Source organism: Oryza brachyantha, chromosome 6, assembly GCF_000231095.2.
Source record: "Oryza brachyantha chromosome 6, ObraRS2, whole genome shotgun sequence".
Taxonomy (NCBI): Eukaryota; Viridiplantae; Streptophyta; class Magnoliopsida; order Poales; family Poaceae; genus Oryza; species Oryza brachyantha.
In genome coordinates, this window is record NC_023168.2 from 286,168 (window position 1) to 304,188 (window position 18,021).

The window sequence follows — 18,021 nt, forward strand, 5'->3', positions numbered from 1 at the left end:
CATACATACTCTGTTTTTATTATGTAATTAACTTCTCGGTGGTAAAGTACTAACAAAAATGACACATGTATATTTAAACAATTGTACACATAACTCGATCTATTCCAAAGTATAAGTATTTTTTTAGATTTAAATTTTATACCATAATATAATCATTTATGGTACCATTCACAATACTATTTGTCCCACTAATCATTTCTCATTTAAAAGATCTTCTCATTTTATCCACACATACCCTCTTGCCTCTATTCATTTCTTATTACTTGAGTGAAACTATAATCTTTTTTCTTAACCTTACTTAAATAACCTATAAATGCTTATATTTTGAAATGAATAGTATTTTACACAGTTTGATCAAAATGATCTCATCTTTGACTAGTAAAAACTTTTAAACTACAGTTGTTATTCGATGAACATAAGTAGTATAGCATATAAAGTATTTTGATAGTATAGTACCTTTTTAATTTATAAATTTTATGTAAAAATAGCAAACTGTCAAAGTTTGTACATGGATATTAATATCCAAGTGACAAGTAAAAGAAACCAAGGCAGTATGGCACTAAAAACATACATTTGTTGAGTTCAGTGTTCTAGTGTATGTTCATGGACCGACCTGCAGTAGCTCTTGTGTGCCATCTGCCATGCATGCCACGTACACAAGCACAAAATGAGCCTACTATTGTCATGTAACACACTTTTAGCTTTTTGCATGCAGGTTGGTTTGGGGAGTTTGCACAAAGGTGATGACATAGATGGATAGATGGGCATGCCGTCCCCACCACTCACACGCACTCTATAGACTAGTATAGTAGAGATCCAACACTGACACTGTTCTATCAAAATTAACAATGGAATGTCTGCTGCATGGAGGAGGAGGTGGCTACAAGCCAACCCAACCATGCATGGACAACAATAATACATGGACTACTGGCTGCACTTTCTGTTACCTTTCTATCTATCCACTACTAGTATTATCTCCACCACTAGTACTATTATCTTTGCCATGACACGAGGGAATCCAGCAAGTATGCATCTATCATTTCTGATCGAAACGCGACCATGCCAACAGAGCGATACAATCAGGTAAGCATCATGTCATCACTCTCAAGGAAGCCAGGACATCCAAATGCAGTTTACACAAACATTTTCAATCAAATGAGCAAACAGCGCCTATTACAAGTCCTATATAATTAAGGGACTGATACCAAACATTATTGTCTTTAAACTCTTAACATGCAACAGTAAAATGACTTTCCTATAGCAACTTTCATTTCTAAAGAAACAACAACAAAAAAAAAAAACTATCACGCAGATGAAAAATATGCACCTTGGGTGACTACATACAGATTATGCGTTTTGGTGTATATATTTATCCTCTGTGGTATTTCTGTTCAGTTCAGCCTATTGTTGGTTCCACTGACCACTTTCAGTGGCGGAAGATGCTGCTGCTGCTTCTCCGTGGATGGCAAATGTATCGTCCTTCCTCTTCTGAAATGATGAGACAACAGCTATAGGGCCAGGGTGGATATCTGACTGAGGAGGTGCTTCTTGATAGAGTGGTGCTTCACAATCCGTCAATTGCTCCCATGATGAAAATGTCTGGGACATGCCCCAATTGGTCCATCTCAATTGGGGAACATAAGCATGAGAGACACTTGTTGGTCTACCAGAAGGATAAGCACCTACCCCTTGTGAACCTGGAGCAAACCCAAAGCCCACAAAATCCTCCCAGTGGTTGCATATTCTAAGGTTGTCCAACATCAAATGGCAGGGTTCCTCGGAGTCTTCGTCTATGAGAACATGAAGAGCAACTGCTTCAGCTATTGCAGCACCTTCATCATCTAGCCTCTGTTGCTCTTCCTTTTTCTGCTGCCGCTTCTTCTCCAGTTCTGAGATAATAGCAGCCGAGTTTGCAAGTGCTTTCTCTAGCCGGCGCCTTTTCTTCTCAGCCTGTTTTTGGCGATCCAACTCATCCTTTGCGTGTTTCTTTTTCCCTTTCTTCAGTAACTTGCCTCCCTGATTGCCTCCAGGCTTATCCATGAAAGCTGTGCCACCTTCTTACTGTAGCTGAAGTTCCTATACAAGTCAAAGACAAGCAAAATCACAATCTAAAGATATCTCAAAGACTGATTTTTTTTTCTTAATGAATAAGTGATGCAGACGGTAATGAATTCATGATGGAATACCTAAATCCACTCAGGAGTCAGGAGTCAGGACTGAAAGCATATACTGTTTCATCTGTTGTTAACTTTGCCCATAATTTCTTGCTGCGCAGCTTTTTCCCCTTTCCATAGCACAACCAACTCATACGGATTCTCTCCTGTATTGAAGAAATAACAAACTGAGGTAAGGAAGATGCATAAAATGCAGGCGCTGGAGTAAATAAAGCATGTGAGCATGCAAGGCGATTCTTAGTAATCAAAGGAATATACAAGGGGCATAAAAGCCATCAAGTATAAGTGTATAACATATGTTTGCTGGAAACCAACGATGATGATGATGCATTACTAGCTGAACCTGAACGCAAAGTCAAGCCAAACCATGTCGGGGAAAAATGGAACAACCTTTTCAACATTAAAGTTTGATGTACTTTTGGTGTTCGGAATATTTTTGGGAAAAGACAGTGGCATCTTGATCCTATTGTCAAACTACAAATTTCAATGCCATATATGAAGAATAGAGGAATATAAACAACAAAGGAACAGAAGATTCTAGCACCAGATGCCATATATACACCAGAAATTACAATTATAGACTAAGAATTAAGAGTTGCATTCTTAGATACCATATATGCAGAATATGAATATTGAATTCCTATCATTAAATAACAAACACCTGGAGCCCAGGATCAAAGATTAATACTACTTATATTCATAGCAAGCCTACTTTTGAGTCTCAGATCTGAAGATCAAAATATCCATATCTAGTCAGCCCATGGATAACAGTTGTGTTCTTAAGCCCAACATCAGACTAACTCTATAATACTATAGAAGTGATCCTATGGAGTGCTTGCCGGATGTGTTCAAGGAACCAGTGCCACAAGTTTCTCAAATTTTCCAGCTACTAGCCTTTAGTCTAAACTTTTTTGCTGTCTTTACCTTGTTTGGAATTACAGATCGATCAAGTCATTAATGGGCCAGTATGGTATAGAGAACAACAGTGCATAGATAGCAATTAGCTGCTCAAGGAATTAGCTAAATATTAACAAAATCTCAAACGCTTGGTCATCCACAGGATAGGGCATTCCCCTACAGCATCACTCCGATATTCAACCACGAAATACCTAATTACCTAAGTACTGGCCAAATTTTAATTAGCATAAGGCTATCAAATCCTCGGAAATAACCATGAAATTTTCGGTAGTGGAAACTCCATCAATATGCGTATCCAATTACTACCCTGCTCCAGTTGACCCGTAATAAAGATGCGAAATTTCGTTTCCAAAAAAATTAAAGATGCGAATTTGAAGCAATTGGCATCCCAGCTAAGGCAGACTCACAGACAGAGAAGTAATTCGAGGTAGAATGATTTGGGGGAAAGCAAGAACTCACCCTATATGCGTCCGAGTGGCGGTGGGGAGCCGGAGGAGGAGGGGGAGGCGACGGCGGGAGAGATCCGGGGCGGAGGGGTTGGGTGCGTGGGAGATCCGGCGGAGGAGGGGGAGTTGGGAGGCGGCGGAGGCGAGATCCGGCGAGGCGAAGGAGTGGGCGGGAGGTGGAGGCGGCGGCGTGAGGATGCGGGGAAGACGGCAGGGGATGGAAGCAAGGAATCCGCGGTCACCACGTAATTTCCCTCCAACTACCCTCACATATACTACTCCGTACTTGCTATCTGACTTTTTTTAAATTCGGGTTAAAAAAGGTAAACTGTATTTTGGGCTAACTTTTTGTTTCCAGATTTTAGACCATTCCTACATCAATCTCTTTCACTTTGTATTAGTAGATAGTTTTACCATTGCTGTAATTTGGATCAAGTTTATAAATACTTTGTGAAATAGTTTACAACTACTTCACAATGCAAACACAAAGCAGACAATCATGACCTGCGCAAACTCATGAACATATACCCTTGGGATAAATCAAACAACGTATTTATAATAAATAACAAATTATTAATACATCTATTATATGTTATTATATATATATGTTCTTATCGATTTAAAAACCAGGGTTGTAGATAATCTACAATAGAAAAAAAACCTAAAATTGACTCTAAATTTAAGATTAAAAAAATTAAATTTTAGCTTATAAGTATAAACAGAAGTGAAAATATATGGTTGTCTAGCACCTTCGGACACTTCATTGGCCGCATGCGCACGCTCAATCTCTATGAGCATAATACTGCACATTCTAGTATTACAAATTTGCACATATTAATATTACGAGTATGGATAGATCATATCTAACATAACACTACTACGTTATATTTTATCAGAACGAATATAATACATATCAGCAAACTTGAGTCAAACTTCGTGCAAAACCATGTATTTGTCGGAAGGTAACTATATATATTATATAAAAGATATAAATTGTCACCCGTTGATAAAATTATCTGATAGGTTAGTTTGAGGATGGTCCAAAGGCACATGACACAGACTGAAATCCCCTTGATAAAAAAAAATAACTTTTGTCAAACATAGAGTGGTACTTTGGACCGCCTGATCTACCCTGAGAGATTATCATAGAACTTGGGATGGAATTGATGGGGAAATAATGAAGCCTAAAAAAAGGAAAAAGAGGGTCAGGACAGGAGAGGAGGTGGACCGAGTGAGTGGCCGACAGGTGGGGCCGGCATTGGTGGGGGTCGCCGGGGAGGGGAGGGATGAGCCAGAGGCAGCAGGATCAGGAGCAGGAGGTGGTGGCGCACGTGTACGACGTCGCCTGCAGCGGCTCCGACGGCGGCGGCGGCAACGGCAACACCGCCGTCGTCCACATCAACCGCTTCTTCAAGGACGCCATCGGCCTCGGCGGCATCTTCCACACCGCCATCCAGGTCCCAACGTTTGATTTGCATTCTCTCCCCTCCCCCCCTTGTTCCTGCCTTTCCCTTCTGGAATGTAAGAAAATATTAGATCTTGCGCCCAATGGATTCGTCTTCTGCAGAATTAAAATGCTCATTTTTATGCTAATATTTAGGCAAACAACGGTCCATTTGGGAACTTGGTTACTCCTGGGAGAATCAAGAACTTGTGGAAATTGATGGCACAGAGAGTCTGCCTTTGACCAATCTCTGTAAAATTGATTGATGTGGAACGCCTGAGGGGGGAAAAATATAACCTTTTGGAACTGAAATGCTTTGAGAAATGAAGTAGTCTCAGTTGGTGGGAGGTGTGCACCCTCACATCCAAGTCAGTTGCTCCTTTTGGCTTAAACTTAGTTGTCAGTTAATTTAATCAGCGCTAAGCTATCCCACATTTTAACAGAAATGTTCACTGCGAATTGGGTAAGCTGTCTGGTTATCATAGATGAAATATTAGAATCTGGTGGACATCATGCAATGAAAGAAGATGCTGCACATACTGAATACACTCGGATTTTTCTGCACCTTTTCCTTTTTAATGAGCCGGGTTAGTTTTTTATTTGTAGTTACTCCGTATTATAATAGACCCAGGAAATAATATTCTGATCGACTTACTTAATGTTCCTCGATGAATTTTCCTGATAGCCAGGAAAGCTAACACTAACAAAGTTATACATGGTATGGTATAAGTGACACAATTTGCAACGAAATCCCGTGCTACCTACTGCTGGCTAATTCTTGACCCTCTGCAATCAGATAACTACTAGGTATTGATTAATTCTGTCTGTCTCTGACAGGTGTATGGAGATGAAGAATGGTCGTTTGGTTACTGTGAAAATGGCACTGGGGTTTTTAGCTGCCCTCCATGCAAAAACCCCATGTACACATACCGTGAATCCATAGTGCTGGGGAAGACGAGCTGCTCTATTTTCACTGTAAATCAAATACTGCAGGAACTGAGCTGGAAATGGCCTGGAGGCTCATATGAACTCCTATCAAGGAACTGCAATCATTTCTGCAATGCCTTCTGTGAGAAGCTTGAAGTACCAAAACTTCCAGGTTCTTCAATTTTTTTGCTAACTCATTATCAAATAAAACATGATGTAGTGTTATCTGACTGTGATAGTTTTACAATCCTTAATGATTTTCAGTTCTTTAGTTTAGATCTCACAACAAAAATTCAATCAACTTTGTACAGCTTGGGTCAATCGCTTTGCAAATGCTGGGGATGCTGCTCTAGAGGTTGCTGAAACTACAGCAGTAAAGGTACACCATTCTGAACTTTTATGCTATGTAACACCCCCAGTGTAGTCCAAACGAGCTCTGCTAACCCCATTATATATACTACCCACACACAGCTGCCCATTTGCACTTTTAACTCAGCTTGTGCTAAATGGTTAGCCAAGGGCTGCTACCTTTTCACATCTAAGGTTTATATGCTGGTGTCCAGCTTCAACTTAATTCTGGTATACTCCATTTATATGTTCGGTACTTTAACTGACACTAGAAAACCCAATACCATATATAACCCCTCAAGTCCCGTAATGATAGATTTGTCAGTAACATAATTCTGGATTCAGCAGTCTGTGAGCATGGGAATCTTACTTAGATGCCCAATTGGAATAAATAATATTGTGAAAACACACAAACAAAAAAAATCTAAATCAGCATTCATACTAGCCGTCGAAAAAATTGAAATTAATGTGCACACTGTCAATGTGTCACATCAGTTTTGAACGGTATTTGTCGAGAAGAGTTTGTTACTTTCTTGAGGAGGTGCCACATTTCTTAGTGTAATTTTTTGGTACCTCCTCAAGTATTATAAAATTTTGAGGGCAAAATCCAAATACCTTATTAACTGGCTATAACATTTGTCAGCCTTATATTTTCGTTTTTACTTATGCTTATAGCCAAAATTTAAACTTTCAACCTTAAATTTGGAGTTGATTTTGAGATTTTCCATTGTAGTTTATTTTTCAGCCTATGTTTTTAGATTGCTAAGAATTCATTTAAACTTTCAACCTTAAATTTGGAGTTGATTTTGAGATTTTTCATTGTAGTTTATTTTTCAGCCTTTGTTTTTAGATTGCTAAGAATTCATATATAAAAGTTTTATTCACAAATTATTTTTCGTTTGCAAATATGCCATTTGGCTTTTCCTTAAAAGAAGTAAAATGATCAACCCCCCCTGTTAGTTTCAGTGCCTAATTTATTTGGAGTAAATTGATCTGGCATAGATCTTCTTTACTTTTCACTCAGCTGAAGCAAGCAAAAAAGGAAATTGCGGGTGCATGCAAAGCAGCCACCACATATTTGACTGGTTCATCTTCAAGTTCACCATCAAATGCAGAGAACACAGGCTGTTCAACAAATAGTTCTCTTTTTGAGGGGACATGGATCAGAAGTATCATTGGCATCAGTATGAAACCATCAAAGAGTCTCATGTGCTCAGATAGTTCAGATGATGAAAAATCTGAAGATGAGAGGGGATCAGATTGTGAACAGCCTAGCAGTGATCACATTGAGGACAAAAAGGATGCAACACAAGAGCAAAGGGTGGAAAGCGATAATAGAGCATGCCATCATCCATGAAGATCACACAACTATGTACTGAAAAGGGAGCAACATTTCAAGATTGCAATTTGCTGATTAAAAAATTTACACAGCGACCAAGCAATCTACAACAAAAACCTATTTACACATTCAGTGGCATTGATTTGTTATCAAGAACTGGAAGCTGTGACAAAGCCCGGTGAAGTGCCGAAGTGATGGTGTTCATCACAATGCGTGCAATCCTGGACTTCACTTGCCCACGACGTGGCAGTGGACGAACTCTCATTTGCTTTTCACCCTTGTAGACTTTGATGAGATGGCCAGCAGCACCCTTGCAAGCTTTCTCGCCCATGTTGGTGAAGGAAATATCAGAAGACTTTCTGGCAGGCTGGTCTGGCTCTTGGGGCAGTATGCTCGATCTCTGTTCCGTTGTCTACTTATAGGCTAGGAGATGTTGTATCTGAAAGGAAGACATGACAGCTAAACCTTGTTCCATTGTCGTATTAGCTGAGGGAGCCATTGAGTATACTGGAACGCTGTTGTTTTTGTATAATGTTGCAGTGTCTGTTGGTAATGGTATGAGATGCTTCTGTTGATCAATTTGTTTGAGGAGTGATTGGGCTGTTTGTCTGCGTGTTATGTGCAAATCTTTGATTTGATTTTTGGCTCTTTGGTTTCTCATGAACAGACATGTATGCATCTGGTGGAACAAACTGCGGTCCTGTCATATTTTTGCCAGGTGTTGATGTCGTGTCCATGCTTCTCCAGGTCCAAAGAATTGTTGCCATGCCAACCTGTGATGTCCCCAAATCTGAGTATAAAACCTGATGCAAAATCATTTGTGATTATTCTTGTTAATTAGTGGCAATCATAAGGTTCGTAGCATTGTCTCAATCTTTGCAGAAATCATTCCCACCATTATTGCCATTATCCATGTCCATGTGTGGTAGTAGTAGTTGCAGTCCAGAGATCTGCAGTCTGATGGATGGAAGAAGTTTCCTAGTCCTAACTTCAAAGTAAGGGTTCTTAGGGTAGGTAGCAGAGCCAGAACCCCTCCTCGACCTCCCTGGTCCTGGGACTGGGAGGAGAGATCCAAATGCAAGAGAGGCCGACGTTTTATCAGAGTTTTGTGGTCACAAGTTACTCGTACCATATCGTCTCCTATCTCAACTCAAAGACTCGATTTTTACAACAAAAAACTCCCGTATCCTATCCATTTGCTACCAGTCCTAGAAAATATCAGCATCCGGAATTCCCATTTGGAACTTTTTTCTTCACAACAGCAGAACTGAAACGTGTTCCAAGCCTGAATGATACTGGTTGCAACAGAAACAAGAAGAAAAAGGAGGAGACTAGGGCGTCACACTTGGCGCAGACAAAAGCAAGCAGTTTTGGCATGGCCCTCGCGCCACCACCGGCTCCGGCCGCTCTCCTCCTCCTCCTCTCCAACCACTCCTCGCCTCCGCCGCCGTGCTATCGCCTCACCCTCGCGCGCTGCTCCTCCCGCTCCCGGCTGCCGCTCTTGCCTCGCCCACGCCCGCACCACGACGGCGCGTCCCCCTCGCCGCCTCGCCTTCGCCTTCGCCATGCCGGCCCGCTCCGTGCCGCCGCCCTGCCGGTGCCGGTCATCGCCCCCGGCGACCACTGGGGCAACTGGGCTTTCCTCCTCTCCGCCGCCGCCTTCGGCACCTGGTACGTGCCCGATCCACCCTGCCCACAATGCTGGTTCGTCTGCTCGGTGACACGGCCGGCCGTGCAGGTCAGAGGAGACCACGTCGTGGGGCGCCGCGCTCAGCGGCGCGCTCGTCAGCATCATGGCCGGGCTGGCGGCCACGGCGGCGGGCCTCGTCACGCCAGGCGCGCCGGCACACGACGCCGTCATGGAGTACCTGCTGCCGGCCACCGTGCCGCTCCTGCTCCTCGGCGCCGACCTCCGCCGCGTCGTCAGCACCACCGGCGACCTCCTCAAGGCCTTCCTCATCGGATCAGGTAAGCAGTAATTATCTAATGCCATTAATCAATTCTAGTACCACAATTAATTAACTAATATCTCTCTCTCTCTCTCTCTTGAACCCCAGTGAACCAATAATATTGCAAAATTTCTTTGTAAATTCGCATTGCCATTACTTAATTCTCCCTCTTGCTGTCTGGCCGGCCGACCGGCCACCCAATTAATTAGTAACTACTTTGTTAAAAGCGAACAAAAATCAAGCTCGGTCACTCACAAGATGCAAACTCACTCGACACAACAGTGCAGGTGTGATTATCATTGTAACTGGCATTGCTTTCATTAATTAGGGGCTTCAGAGATCTGAACTTTTAATGTCACTCAAACACTGGGACAATGATTTTGACAATAGTTAGAAGAAGAAAAGGCCACAAAGATCTGAACTTATTCTATCACTCAAACACTGGGACAGTGATTTTTTATAAAAGAATGAACCGAGACTGATGTGCCTAATTGTATTTTGTTTGATGCAATTAATCTTACGTGTAGTTGCAACTACAATTGGCACGACGATAGCTTATCTGTTGGTGCCTATGAGATCACTGGGCCAGGATAGCTGGAAGATTGCAGCTGCACTCATGGGCAGCTACATTGGTGGAGGTAACTCATGTCCCTAATTATAAGTGTGATCATCTGATTGACATTAGGATCTAAGCAATCAGGTACTATATGTTTTGCAACAGCGGTGAATTACGTGGCGATCTCAGAAGCATTGGGCGTTTCGCCGTCAGTGCTAGCAGCCGGTGTGGCTGCTGACAACATCATCTCCGCGCTCTACTTCATGACTCTCTTCTCGCTGGCAACCAAGATACCGGCAGAAGCTAAAACTGCTCAAGGTGGATACGGGTTCAATATTTGTCGTCGATTGAATTCAGCTTGTGCAGAAGCTAATGATGATCGATCCGGCAGACGGTGCGACGGGCGACGGCGAGGCTGAAGGCAGAAGCCGGCTGTCCGTGCTTAACGGCGGCGCGGCGGTGGCGCTGTCGTTCGTGATCTGCAAGGCGGGGTCGGCCATGGCCAAGCAGCTGGGGCTCCAGGGTGGCACGCTGCCGTGCGTGACGGCGCTGGTGGTCGTCCTGGCGACGGCGTTCCCGCGGCTGCTGGGGCGGCTGGCGCCGTCCGGCGAGACCATCGCGCTGATCCTGATGCAGGTGTTCTTCACGGTGGTGGGCGCCAACGGCAACCTGGTGGACGCGGTGACCAAGGCGCCCAGCGTGTTCGCCTTCGCGCTGGTGCAGGTGAGCGTCCACCTCGGCATCGTCCTCGCCGTCGGCAAGCTGATGGGTTTCGAGAGGAAGCCGCTGCTCATCGCGTCCAACGCCAACGTCGGGGGCCCGACGACGGCGGCGGCTATGGCCACGGCCAAGGGGTGGAGCTCGCTGATCGTGCCGGGGATCCTGGTGGGCATGTTTGGGATCTCCATTGCCACGTTTCTTGGCATCGGCTTTGGCATGTTTGTGCTCAGGAGGATCTCTGGCGCCTAACCTTATTATTTTGGGTTTCCACCGGATGCTAATTAAGGAATAATCACCATTTATTTAATTGGTTTATATCTACGTACTGGAGTACTAATGTACTATGTATTTACTGCTTCCTCCATTTTCTATTATAAGGTATTTTGGTCCAAGATTTATCGATGAGTAAATATATATGTTATATATATATATACAATTTCATTAACATTTATAAAAATATATAGAGTTAAAAAAGTCTTATAAGATAAAACAGAGATAACACTAGAAATGGGAAAAACACCGCCTCAAGTTTCGCTCTAAGGTTCATATGGCCCATGACATTTCCTTTTATTATGACACTTTCATATTTTCGTTTATGTTTATTTTATAAGTCAAAATTAATTCTCTAACCTTAAATTTAGAATTGATTTTGGGGTATTTTTCATCATAGTTTATATAGGTTTTGCTGGTTGATCGCTAAGAGCATTCCCAACGGTTCATCTATCCCATCATCTATCCTAAAAATAGAGGATAAAGACTACAAATTGAGCTCCAATAGAGCGGTCATCCTATCATCTATTTTTAGATGTCATCCATATTAGGAGAGAGAACCTTCATATTTAGATGATCTCTCTTCATTTTTTTAAGAGATATAGAGTATGTCATATATAAATGATTTGTTATAGTACAAAGAGATATGAATGATGAAACTGTTTTAGATGGTCATCCAAATAAAGATATAGATGACCAAATTTAGATGAGTTGTTGGGGATGCTCTAAGAACACGTACATAAAAAATTTATTCATAATTTTTCTTTATTTGCAAATATGTCCGTTTGACTTTTTTCTTTGGAAAAACCAAAAGATGGAAACCTGGGTCTAAACTCACCCCCCAATTGGTCTTATTGTTTAATAAGGTTCTTGGATGCACTAAGAACACCTCGTAGGCATACCATCTCATTATTTTAACTGTACAATAAAATATAAAACATACTAGATAAGACTTCTTGCAAGCATTGCCCTATAACTTTATAGGTGCTCCCGCCACTAGATAAAACTCCCACTAGAAGGGTGTTAAGGGGGAATCTTGCAAATGTTACACATGTTATTGGTCATTCGTCCACTGAGGGTAAATCGTCGCTTGACACGTAGAATTTATAACCGTTCTAATTGACTTTTTTTAAAAAATAAGCACTAATTGAGCGTACTCTTGTTTAAATTAGGTCCAACCTAGCCTAATATGTATCGAACCAAGGTTGAGCCTAGATATTAAAGCCTAGATATTAAAGCCTCGAGAAAGCCCAATTAGGCAGGCCTTGGCTTTTTTTTTTTTAAATATCGGGCTCGGGTTGAACTCGGGTCTGAGTTTTTTTGGCCGGGCTTTTTCCCGGCTGGCCCATGGTTTGAACAGGCCTAACTGAGTAGCCCTTAAGGTATATAGGTGTAAATTTTTAAAACAAAATATAGTCCTGTAAATGTTTAATATAAAATTCTAGTGGACGGCATCTTATCATAAGAGAAACGGTCTATTTTGCCTCTCTCAATTATCCTGTGCACACTAGCTTTCCCTGGTATATTCAAATGCCTGTGACTCGATAGTCCAACACAATATGGTAATTTTAGATTAGACTAGAGGTGTCTGTGTATAAAAAAAGATGAGGAGGTAGGCAAGTAAAGGTGGCTCAAACAGAACAGTATGTTTAGGCCTGCCTATTCTACATATTCATGATCCAAAAGGCCATTGCATATCAACAATGTAATGTCTCATCAAGCGATCGGTCGAGAGAAAAGCAGAGAATTAAACTAGACCAGAGTTAGCAAACGATCTTCCAAGGCAAGCACAGGGAGTGAGTCTGACCCTACAGATTAAAGAACTGCCTCCCTGCTTTGCCTTTAACTTAGGGCTGCAATTTTTGACCTAATTTAGGCATTATTAACAGTGCAGCGACTGTTGATCATGCAAGCATCAGTTAGGCATGCATGCAGTTAAGATAAACTTAAGTACATGCCAGACTTGCACCGCTCGCTTGCACAGCATGCATGCTTGCTTTGATTCAGAGAAGCAAAGCAGGCGCTTTGTCAGTTTTTTGTATCATCTGTCACCTGGTCACTGATCTCATTAGTCATTACTAGAAAGATGCTAGCTAGCTAGGACCCTCCAAAAATTAACAACATAACTAAGTGGCTACAAGGACGGGTTAGTGTCCTTTAGGTTGCACTTCACTGCACATACTACTAGTGGTTGATGGGAGCTCAGCACTAGGGTGAACTCATTAACAAAGATCTGAATTTCACTGTGCATGGAAGGGTTTCAGATCAAGTACTAGAAATATCTATTCTGCTTTGCTTCCTTTTCAGACTCAGCTGATGTTTCTTTTTCTTGTGAGATTTTAGATTTTTAGACAATGTACTTACTTTAGCAACAATAATACATATCAAGTCCTATTTGAAAAGAATGCTGATACATATGAATAAAGTCCTAAAGTATAAAAGAAAAATGTGCCAGATAAGAAAAACAAATACGTAGTTCTACTCAACTCCTACCAAGATTGTTTAGATATTATCCATATTATCTCCCTAGTTCTCCTTGCCAACGGGGAAATTAAAGGTATAGAGATACAAGTCTCTAAGAGGTGAATAGAAGCGAAGATAAATCGAGATAGCCAAACAAGACAGATCCCATCAAGTCAACATTAGAGAGGCTTGACAATGCATAACTGTTGATAACCATACCCGAGCTATCCTGCAGATATAACTGCAAACTAGACTAGTGTTTATCTCTTCATATATTTAATCATGTGAGATCGATATAGTGGTTATATACCTGCTCCGTCCGTCCAATATGAGTAGAGCTATTACCTATTATTAGAGCATCCAAACCTATGTAAAAATATCATGTTTTTCTCCTCCTAGCTGCAATCTTGTATATATGTTGGTGCCGATCGAAATCGATACCACTGCCTTCGGGCAAGCGCAAGGGAGGGGGAGCCACCAACGCCGTTTTCCAACTAAATTAGGGTCATGAGTCAACTTGCACAAGATAAAGTACAATATTGTTGATAGGAACTGATAGGCTCATCATTTGGCTTTTTAGTGAAAAAGACCAAATGGTATATTTACAAATGAAAAATAATTTATGATACAACTTTTATGTATGCGTCCTTAGTGATCTAAAAACAAAGACCGAAGAATAAACTATGATAAAAAACTTTAAAATCAACTATAAATTAAAATTAAAATTTTAAATTTTAGCTTATAAATATAAGTACAAGTGAAAAGACGAAGCCGTGAAGCAGTCTCTTGGAGGAGTGAATCATTTGGTTCTGCAAAGGATATTACCGTCCATTTTAAATTTGAAGACAGCATGAAAGCCAACAGCATATGCTTCAGCTTTGTGATCATACACAAATTATATATAGACCAAAGACGTCGTTTCAGGGGGTATGCTGAACCTTGAGTGCTATCTAATTAATTACTTATTTTTTTTGTGCAATTTCAACTAATTAAATAGGAGTAGCATCAGATCCCTCTTCTCACGTCAACTGAACTGAGAGAGCTAGCTACGGTGAATGCACAAGTGTAGATCACCACATGGGTGCAGTGCAGTGCATGTATGCTTGTAACCCAATCTTTTAGCTTTTGTTTATGTTTATAGGTAAAAATTTAAATTTTTAACCTTAAATTTAAAGTTAATTTTGAGATTTTTTATCGTAATTTATTTTTAGTTTTAGCTTTTAGATCACTATGAACACATGTATAACATGAATAATTTTATCATTCTTGAGAAGATACCAAGAGGTATCATTGTTTTTGATGTAAAATTTGATATCTCTTGGTACCTTAGAACTAGAAGATACCAAATTTTACATATAAAATAGTGGTATCTCATGTTATCTCCTCGAGGATGAGAAAAAAGCTCATACAACATTTTTATATATAAATTATTATCTGTTTATAAATATGTCGTTTGGTTTTTTTTAATCTGAAAAGCGGAAAGACGACTGATAAGTTGTGTACTCTAGTCCCTCAGAGAGATTGAGAAAATCGGTTAAAGAAATGATTTCAAGTGACTGATTCTTTCATGCACTAGGAAAAGTGCACTGAAAATTTCTCATTTCAGGTCATCTCAGACACAAAGTGATAGGTGATCGCTTTTCCTCTCCCCTACCATTCTTTTCTCACCTTCTCATCCCAATCAACAGTTGAGAGGACAACTGCACTCTTCCCTTAGGTCGTTAAATTTTGAAAAAGAAGCGTTTTTTATATACATATATACCTTTGGCAGACAATGTGACACCGGAGGGATCGAATATATAAAGCTATCATGTATATTTTCTTTCTGCAAATGCTAATTACTTACATTAGCCTCTAATCGCGTATATATGGCAAATTATTCTTGCTGCACAAGCGCAAATGCAGCAAGCAACAGACTAAACAAGAACAAAACATTCAGAAAAAAAAGGGAATTCTATTCTCTCCTTTCACTTTAACCGCTCTGCCTGCCGCAGTAAGTCGAGAGAAGAGATGCTTGCTTGCTTCTTCAGTTAAGCTAGTGCTGCGTGTGTGTAAATATGAGAGATCAAAGCGAGCATCATTGCAAGGGGATATCACAAATCTAACAACAGTTAGAATTAAAGAGCTTTACATCGAGATGATATTTTTTCGCCTTTGGGTAAAGACATGCCTGGGCCGGGGCAGCTAGCTGTGGCTGGGTTGTGGCCATGCCAGCCAAATGCCGGCTGCATCATTGCCCAAACACCAAACTAAAATGATGGCGTTGTACAGTTCATCAGCCACCCAGCAGCAGCTGCTGCTCTCTGCTGTATGTAACTCATCGATCAGAGCTCGACATCCTCTTTTTTTTTCCTTTCCTTCAGGGCGAAAAAAAGGCGTACCTGAAACGATTCTGCGTCGTGTCATCCTCACCATCGCCACCTTGATACATCATCCACCACATTCTTTTCTTCTCCTCCATCTGATCGATCGTACTCCTTGCTCACCCTATAAATCTACCTGAAACTGACGTTGTTTGTTGTATCAAGGAGACAGCTGCTTGTTTGTTGCAGTCCAGTCAGAAAGAACACTGAAACTGAAGAGTTCCTTCCCAAGAAAGAAGTAGCCATGGGGTGGCTTGGAGGTGGCCTGCCGGTCGTCGCCATGCTGGCTCTCAACGTCGTGGCGGCGGTGCTCGTTTCGCTCGTCAAGGTGGCCATGGACGGCGGCCTCAACCCTCTCGTCCTCGTCACCCTGCAGCAGCTCACTGCCGCCTTGTTCCTCGGCCCGATTGCCTACTTCAAAGAGAGGTGAGCTGACATGCCCATGCGTGCTCAGAATTCAGATTCAAGCGTGTTAATTTTGCATCCTAGATTCGATAATTCAGTGCTGTAATTGATTGATAGCTTGCTCTCCTTTGAGTTGGTTCACAGGAAGTCCAGGCCAAAGCTCACACTGGAGATCTTTGCTTATCTCTTCGTCAGTGCTGCACTCGGGTACCAATTCAATTGCCTATACATAGTTTTCTTCACTTTTGCTTTTCAAGAAGACTGATGCTTCTCTTCTCTCTTGCTCTTGCAGGGCAGCTCTGAGGCAGTACATGATCTTCGTTGCTTTGAGATACACCACGGCGACCTTCGTCACCGCCTTCTCAAATATCGCACCTGTTCTGACATTCCTGCTTGCCATCTTAACAAGGTAATTTGAGTTCTTGATTGCCAGGGTGCTTATGAAAAGAAATACGTGAATAATTGGTTGGTTTTCTGAATGAATTGAAGCTGTTATGCATGAACAGGTCAGAATCACTGAACCTGAGGACCAAGGCAGGCATTGCGAAGCTTGTGGGAACACTGATATCTCTCGCGGGAGCCATGGTGCTCACATTCTACAAGGGCGTGCCTGTGACCCACGCCTCCGAAATCCACTCGTCGCAGCTGCACCATGGCGCCGGAGCAGCGACCAGCAGCAGGAACTGGACGCTGGGCACCGTCGCCATCCTCGGCAACTGCATCTGCCTCTCCTGCTGGTTCCTGCTCCACAGCAGGCTCGCCAAGAAGTACCCCTATGTCTACTCCTGCAATGCCTTCATGTGCATGTTCAGCTTCCTCCAGGTCGCTGTGGTCGGCCTCTGCACCCAGAGGAACGTCGCCGTCTGGACCGTCACGAGCAAATTCCAGATACTCACTGTCCTCTATGCTGTAATATATCACCAACGCTCGACTGTTTCTTCTTGCTTCAGCCTGCAGCTCTGCATGTATCCACTGACAGTGACAGAGATTTGCTTCAATTCTGCCTGTCATCTCTTTCCTTTGTTTCTGAATTTCAGGGTGTGGTGGGGTGTGGCTTATCGTTCGTGTTGCTGACATGGTGCATCGAGAAGCGTGGTCCAGTGTTCGTCGCGGCCTTCATTCCAGTGGTGCAGATCATTGTTTCAGTCATTGACTTCACTGTCCTCCATGAACAATTCTTCCTTGGAAGGTACGGCTACAGCATAGCATATGCCAGTTTGCACATTCAGAAATTCAGACACTGTCTGAAACCATTGCACTGCCATATGCATGCAGCGTGCTGGGATCTGTACTTGTGATAGGTGGGCTTTATCTTCTGCTGTGGGGCAAGAGGCAGGAGACCTTGCACCTCCCTCCAAAAGTTGCTGAACATGATAAAGAGCAGCAGCAGCAACAACAAGTGCAGCTCTGAAGAGTGGTGACAGACTCCCCCTTGGGATTTTAACAAATAAGTTCTCCACCAACTTTTTTGTCTATTAGAGCAGCCATGCTGTTGTACAATTAATCAGAGCACTATCATGAAGCTGTTTAGGTTTAAATTAATCCAAAAGAACACTAGAATGATCTAAACCAACACTGAGTTAATTAGCTACATCAGGAATAGATCCTATATGCAATATTTTAACTGCAGTCATATAAGAACTATGTGTGTGATTCATGGAGAAACCGTGTAATTCCATGAGTTCTGCAAGTTTATACT

At 42.0% G+C, this 18,021-nt stretch overlaps 4 protein-coding genes across 4 annotated transcripts; 3 read left to right on the top strand and 1 right to left on the bottom strand.

The window, feature by feature from the left end:
• Positions 1–1,159: 1,159 nt before the first annotated feature.
• On the bottom strand, positions 1,160–3,770 carry LOC102721843. The gene is made up of 3 exons (XM_015838273.2): positions 3,552–3,770; positions 2,187–2,320; positions 1,160–2,076 (listed from the first exon to the last, which is right to left on the bottom strand). Exon 3 carries the CDS (start codon positions 2,038–2,040, stop codon positions 1,402–1,404), a length of 639 nt encoding a protein of 212 aa, XP_015693759.1. The 5' UTR covers positions 2,041–2,076; positions 2,187–2,320; positions 3,552–3,770; the 3' UTR covers positions 1,160–1,401.
• Positions 3,771–4,707: 937 nt separating this feature from the next.
• Positions 4,708–8,300, top strand: LOC102722125. The gene is made up of 4 exons (XM_006655625.3): positions 4,708–4,995; positions 5,820–6,081; positions 6,221–6,288; positions 7,282–8,300. Exons 1-4 carry the CDS (start codon positions 4,825–4,827, stop codon positions 7,612–7,614), a joined length of 834 nt encoding a protein of 277 aa, XP_006655688.2. The 5' UTR covers positions 4,708–4,824; the 3' UTR covers positions 7,615–8,300.
• Positions 8,301–8,690: 390 nt separating this feature from the next.
• LOC102722584 (uncharacterized membrane protein YjcL) lies at positions 8,691–11,221 on the top strand. Its single transcript, XM_040525217.1, has 5 exons — positions 8,691–9,267; positions 9,335–9,564; positions 10,073–10,183; positions 10,267–10,419; positions 10,493–11,221. The coding sequence occupies exons 1-5, from the start codon at positions 8,972–8,974 to the stop codon at positions 11,068–11,070; spliced, it is 1,368 nt and encodes a 455-aa protein (XP_040381151.1). The 5' UTR covers positions 8,691–8,971; the 3' UTR covers positions 11,071–11,221.
• A 4,859-nt stretch (positions 11,222–16,080) lies between these two features.
• Positions 16,081–18,002, top strand: LOC102722865 (WAT1-related protein At4g01440-like). Its single transcript, XM_006655628.1, has 6 exons — positions 16,081–16,343; positions 16,467–16,529; positions 16,615–16,731; positions 16,829–17,231; positions 17,360–17,511; positions 17,598–18,002. The coding sequence occupies exons 1-6, from the start codon at positions 16,162–16,164 to the stop codon at positions 17,731–17,733; spliced, it is 1,053 nt and encodes a 350-aa protein (XP_006655691.1). The 5' UTR covers positions 16,081–16,161; the 3' UTR covers positions 17,734–18,002.
• Positions 18,003–18,021: the final 19 nt, after the last annotated feature.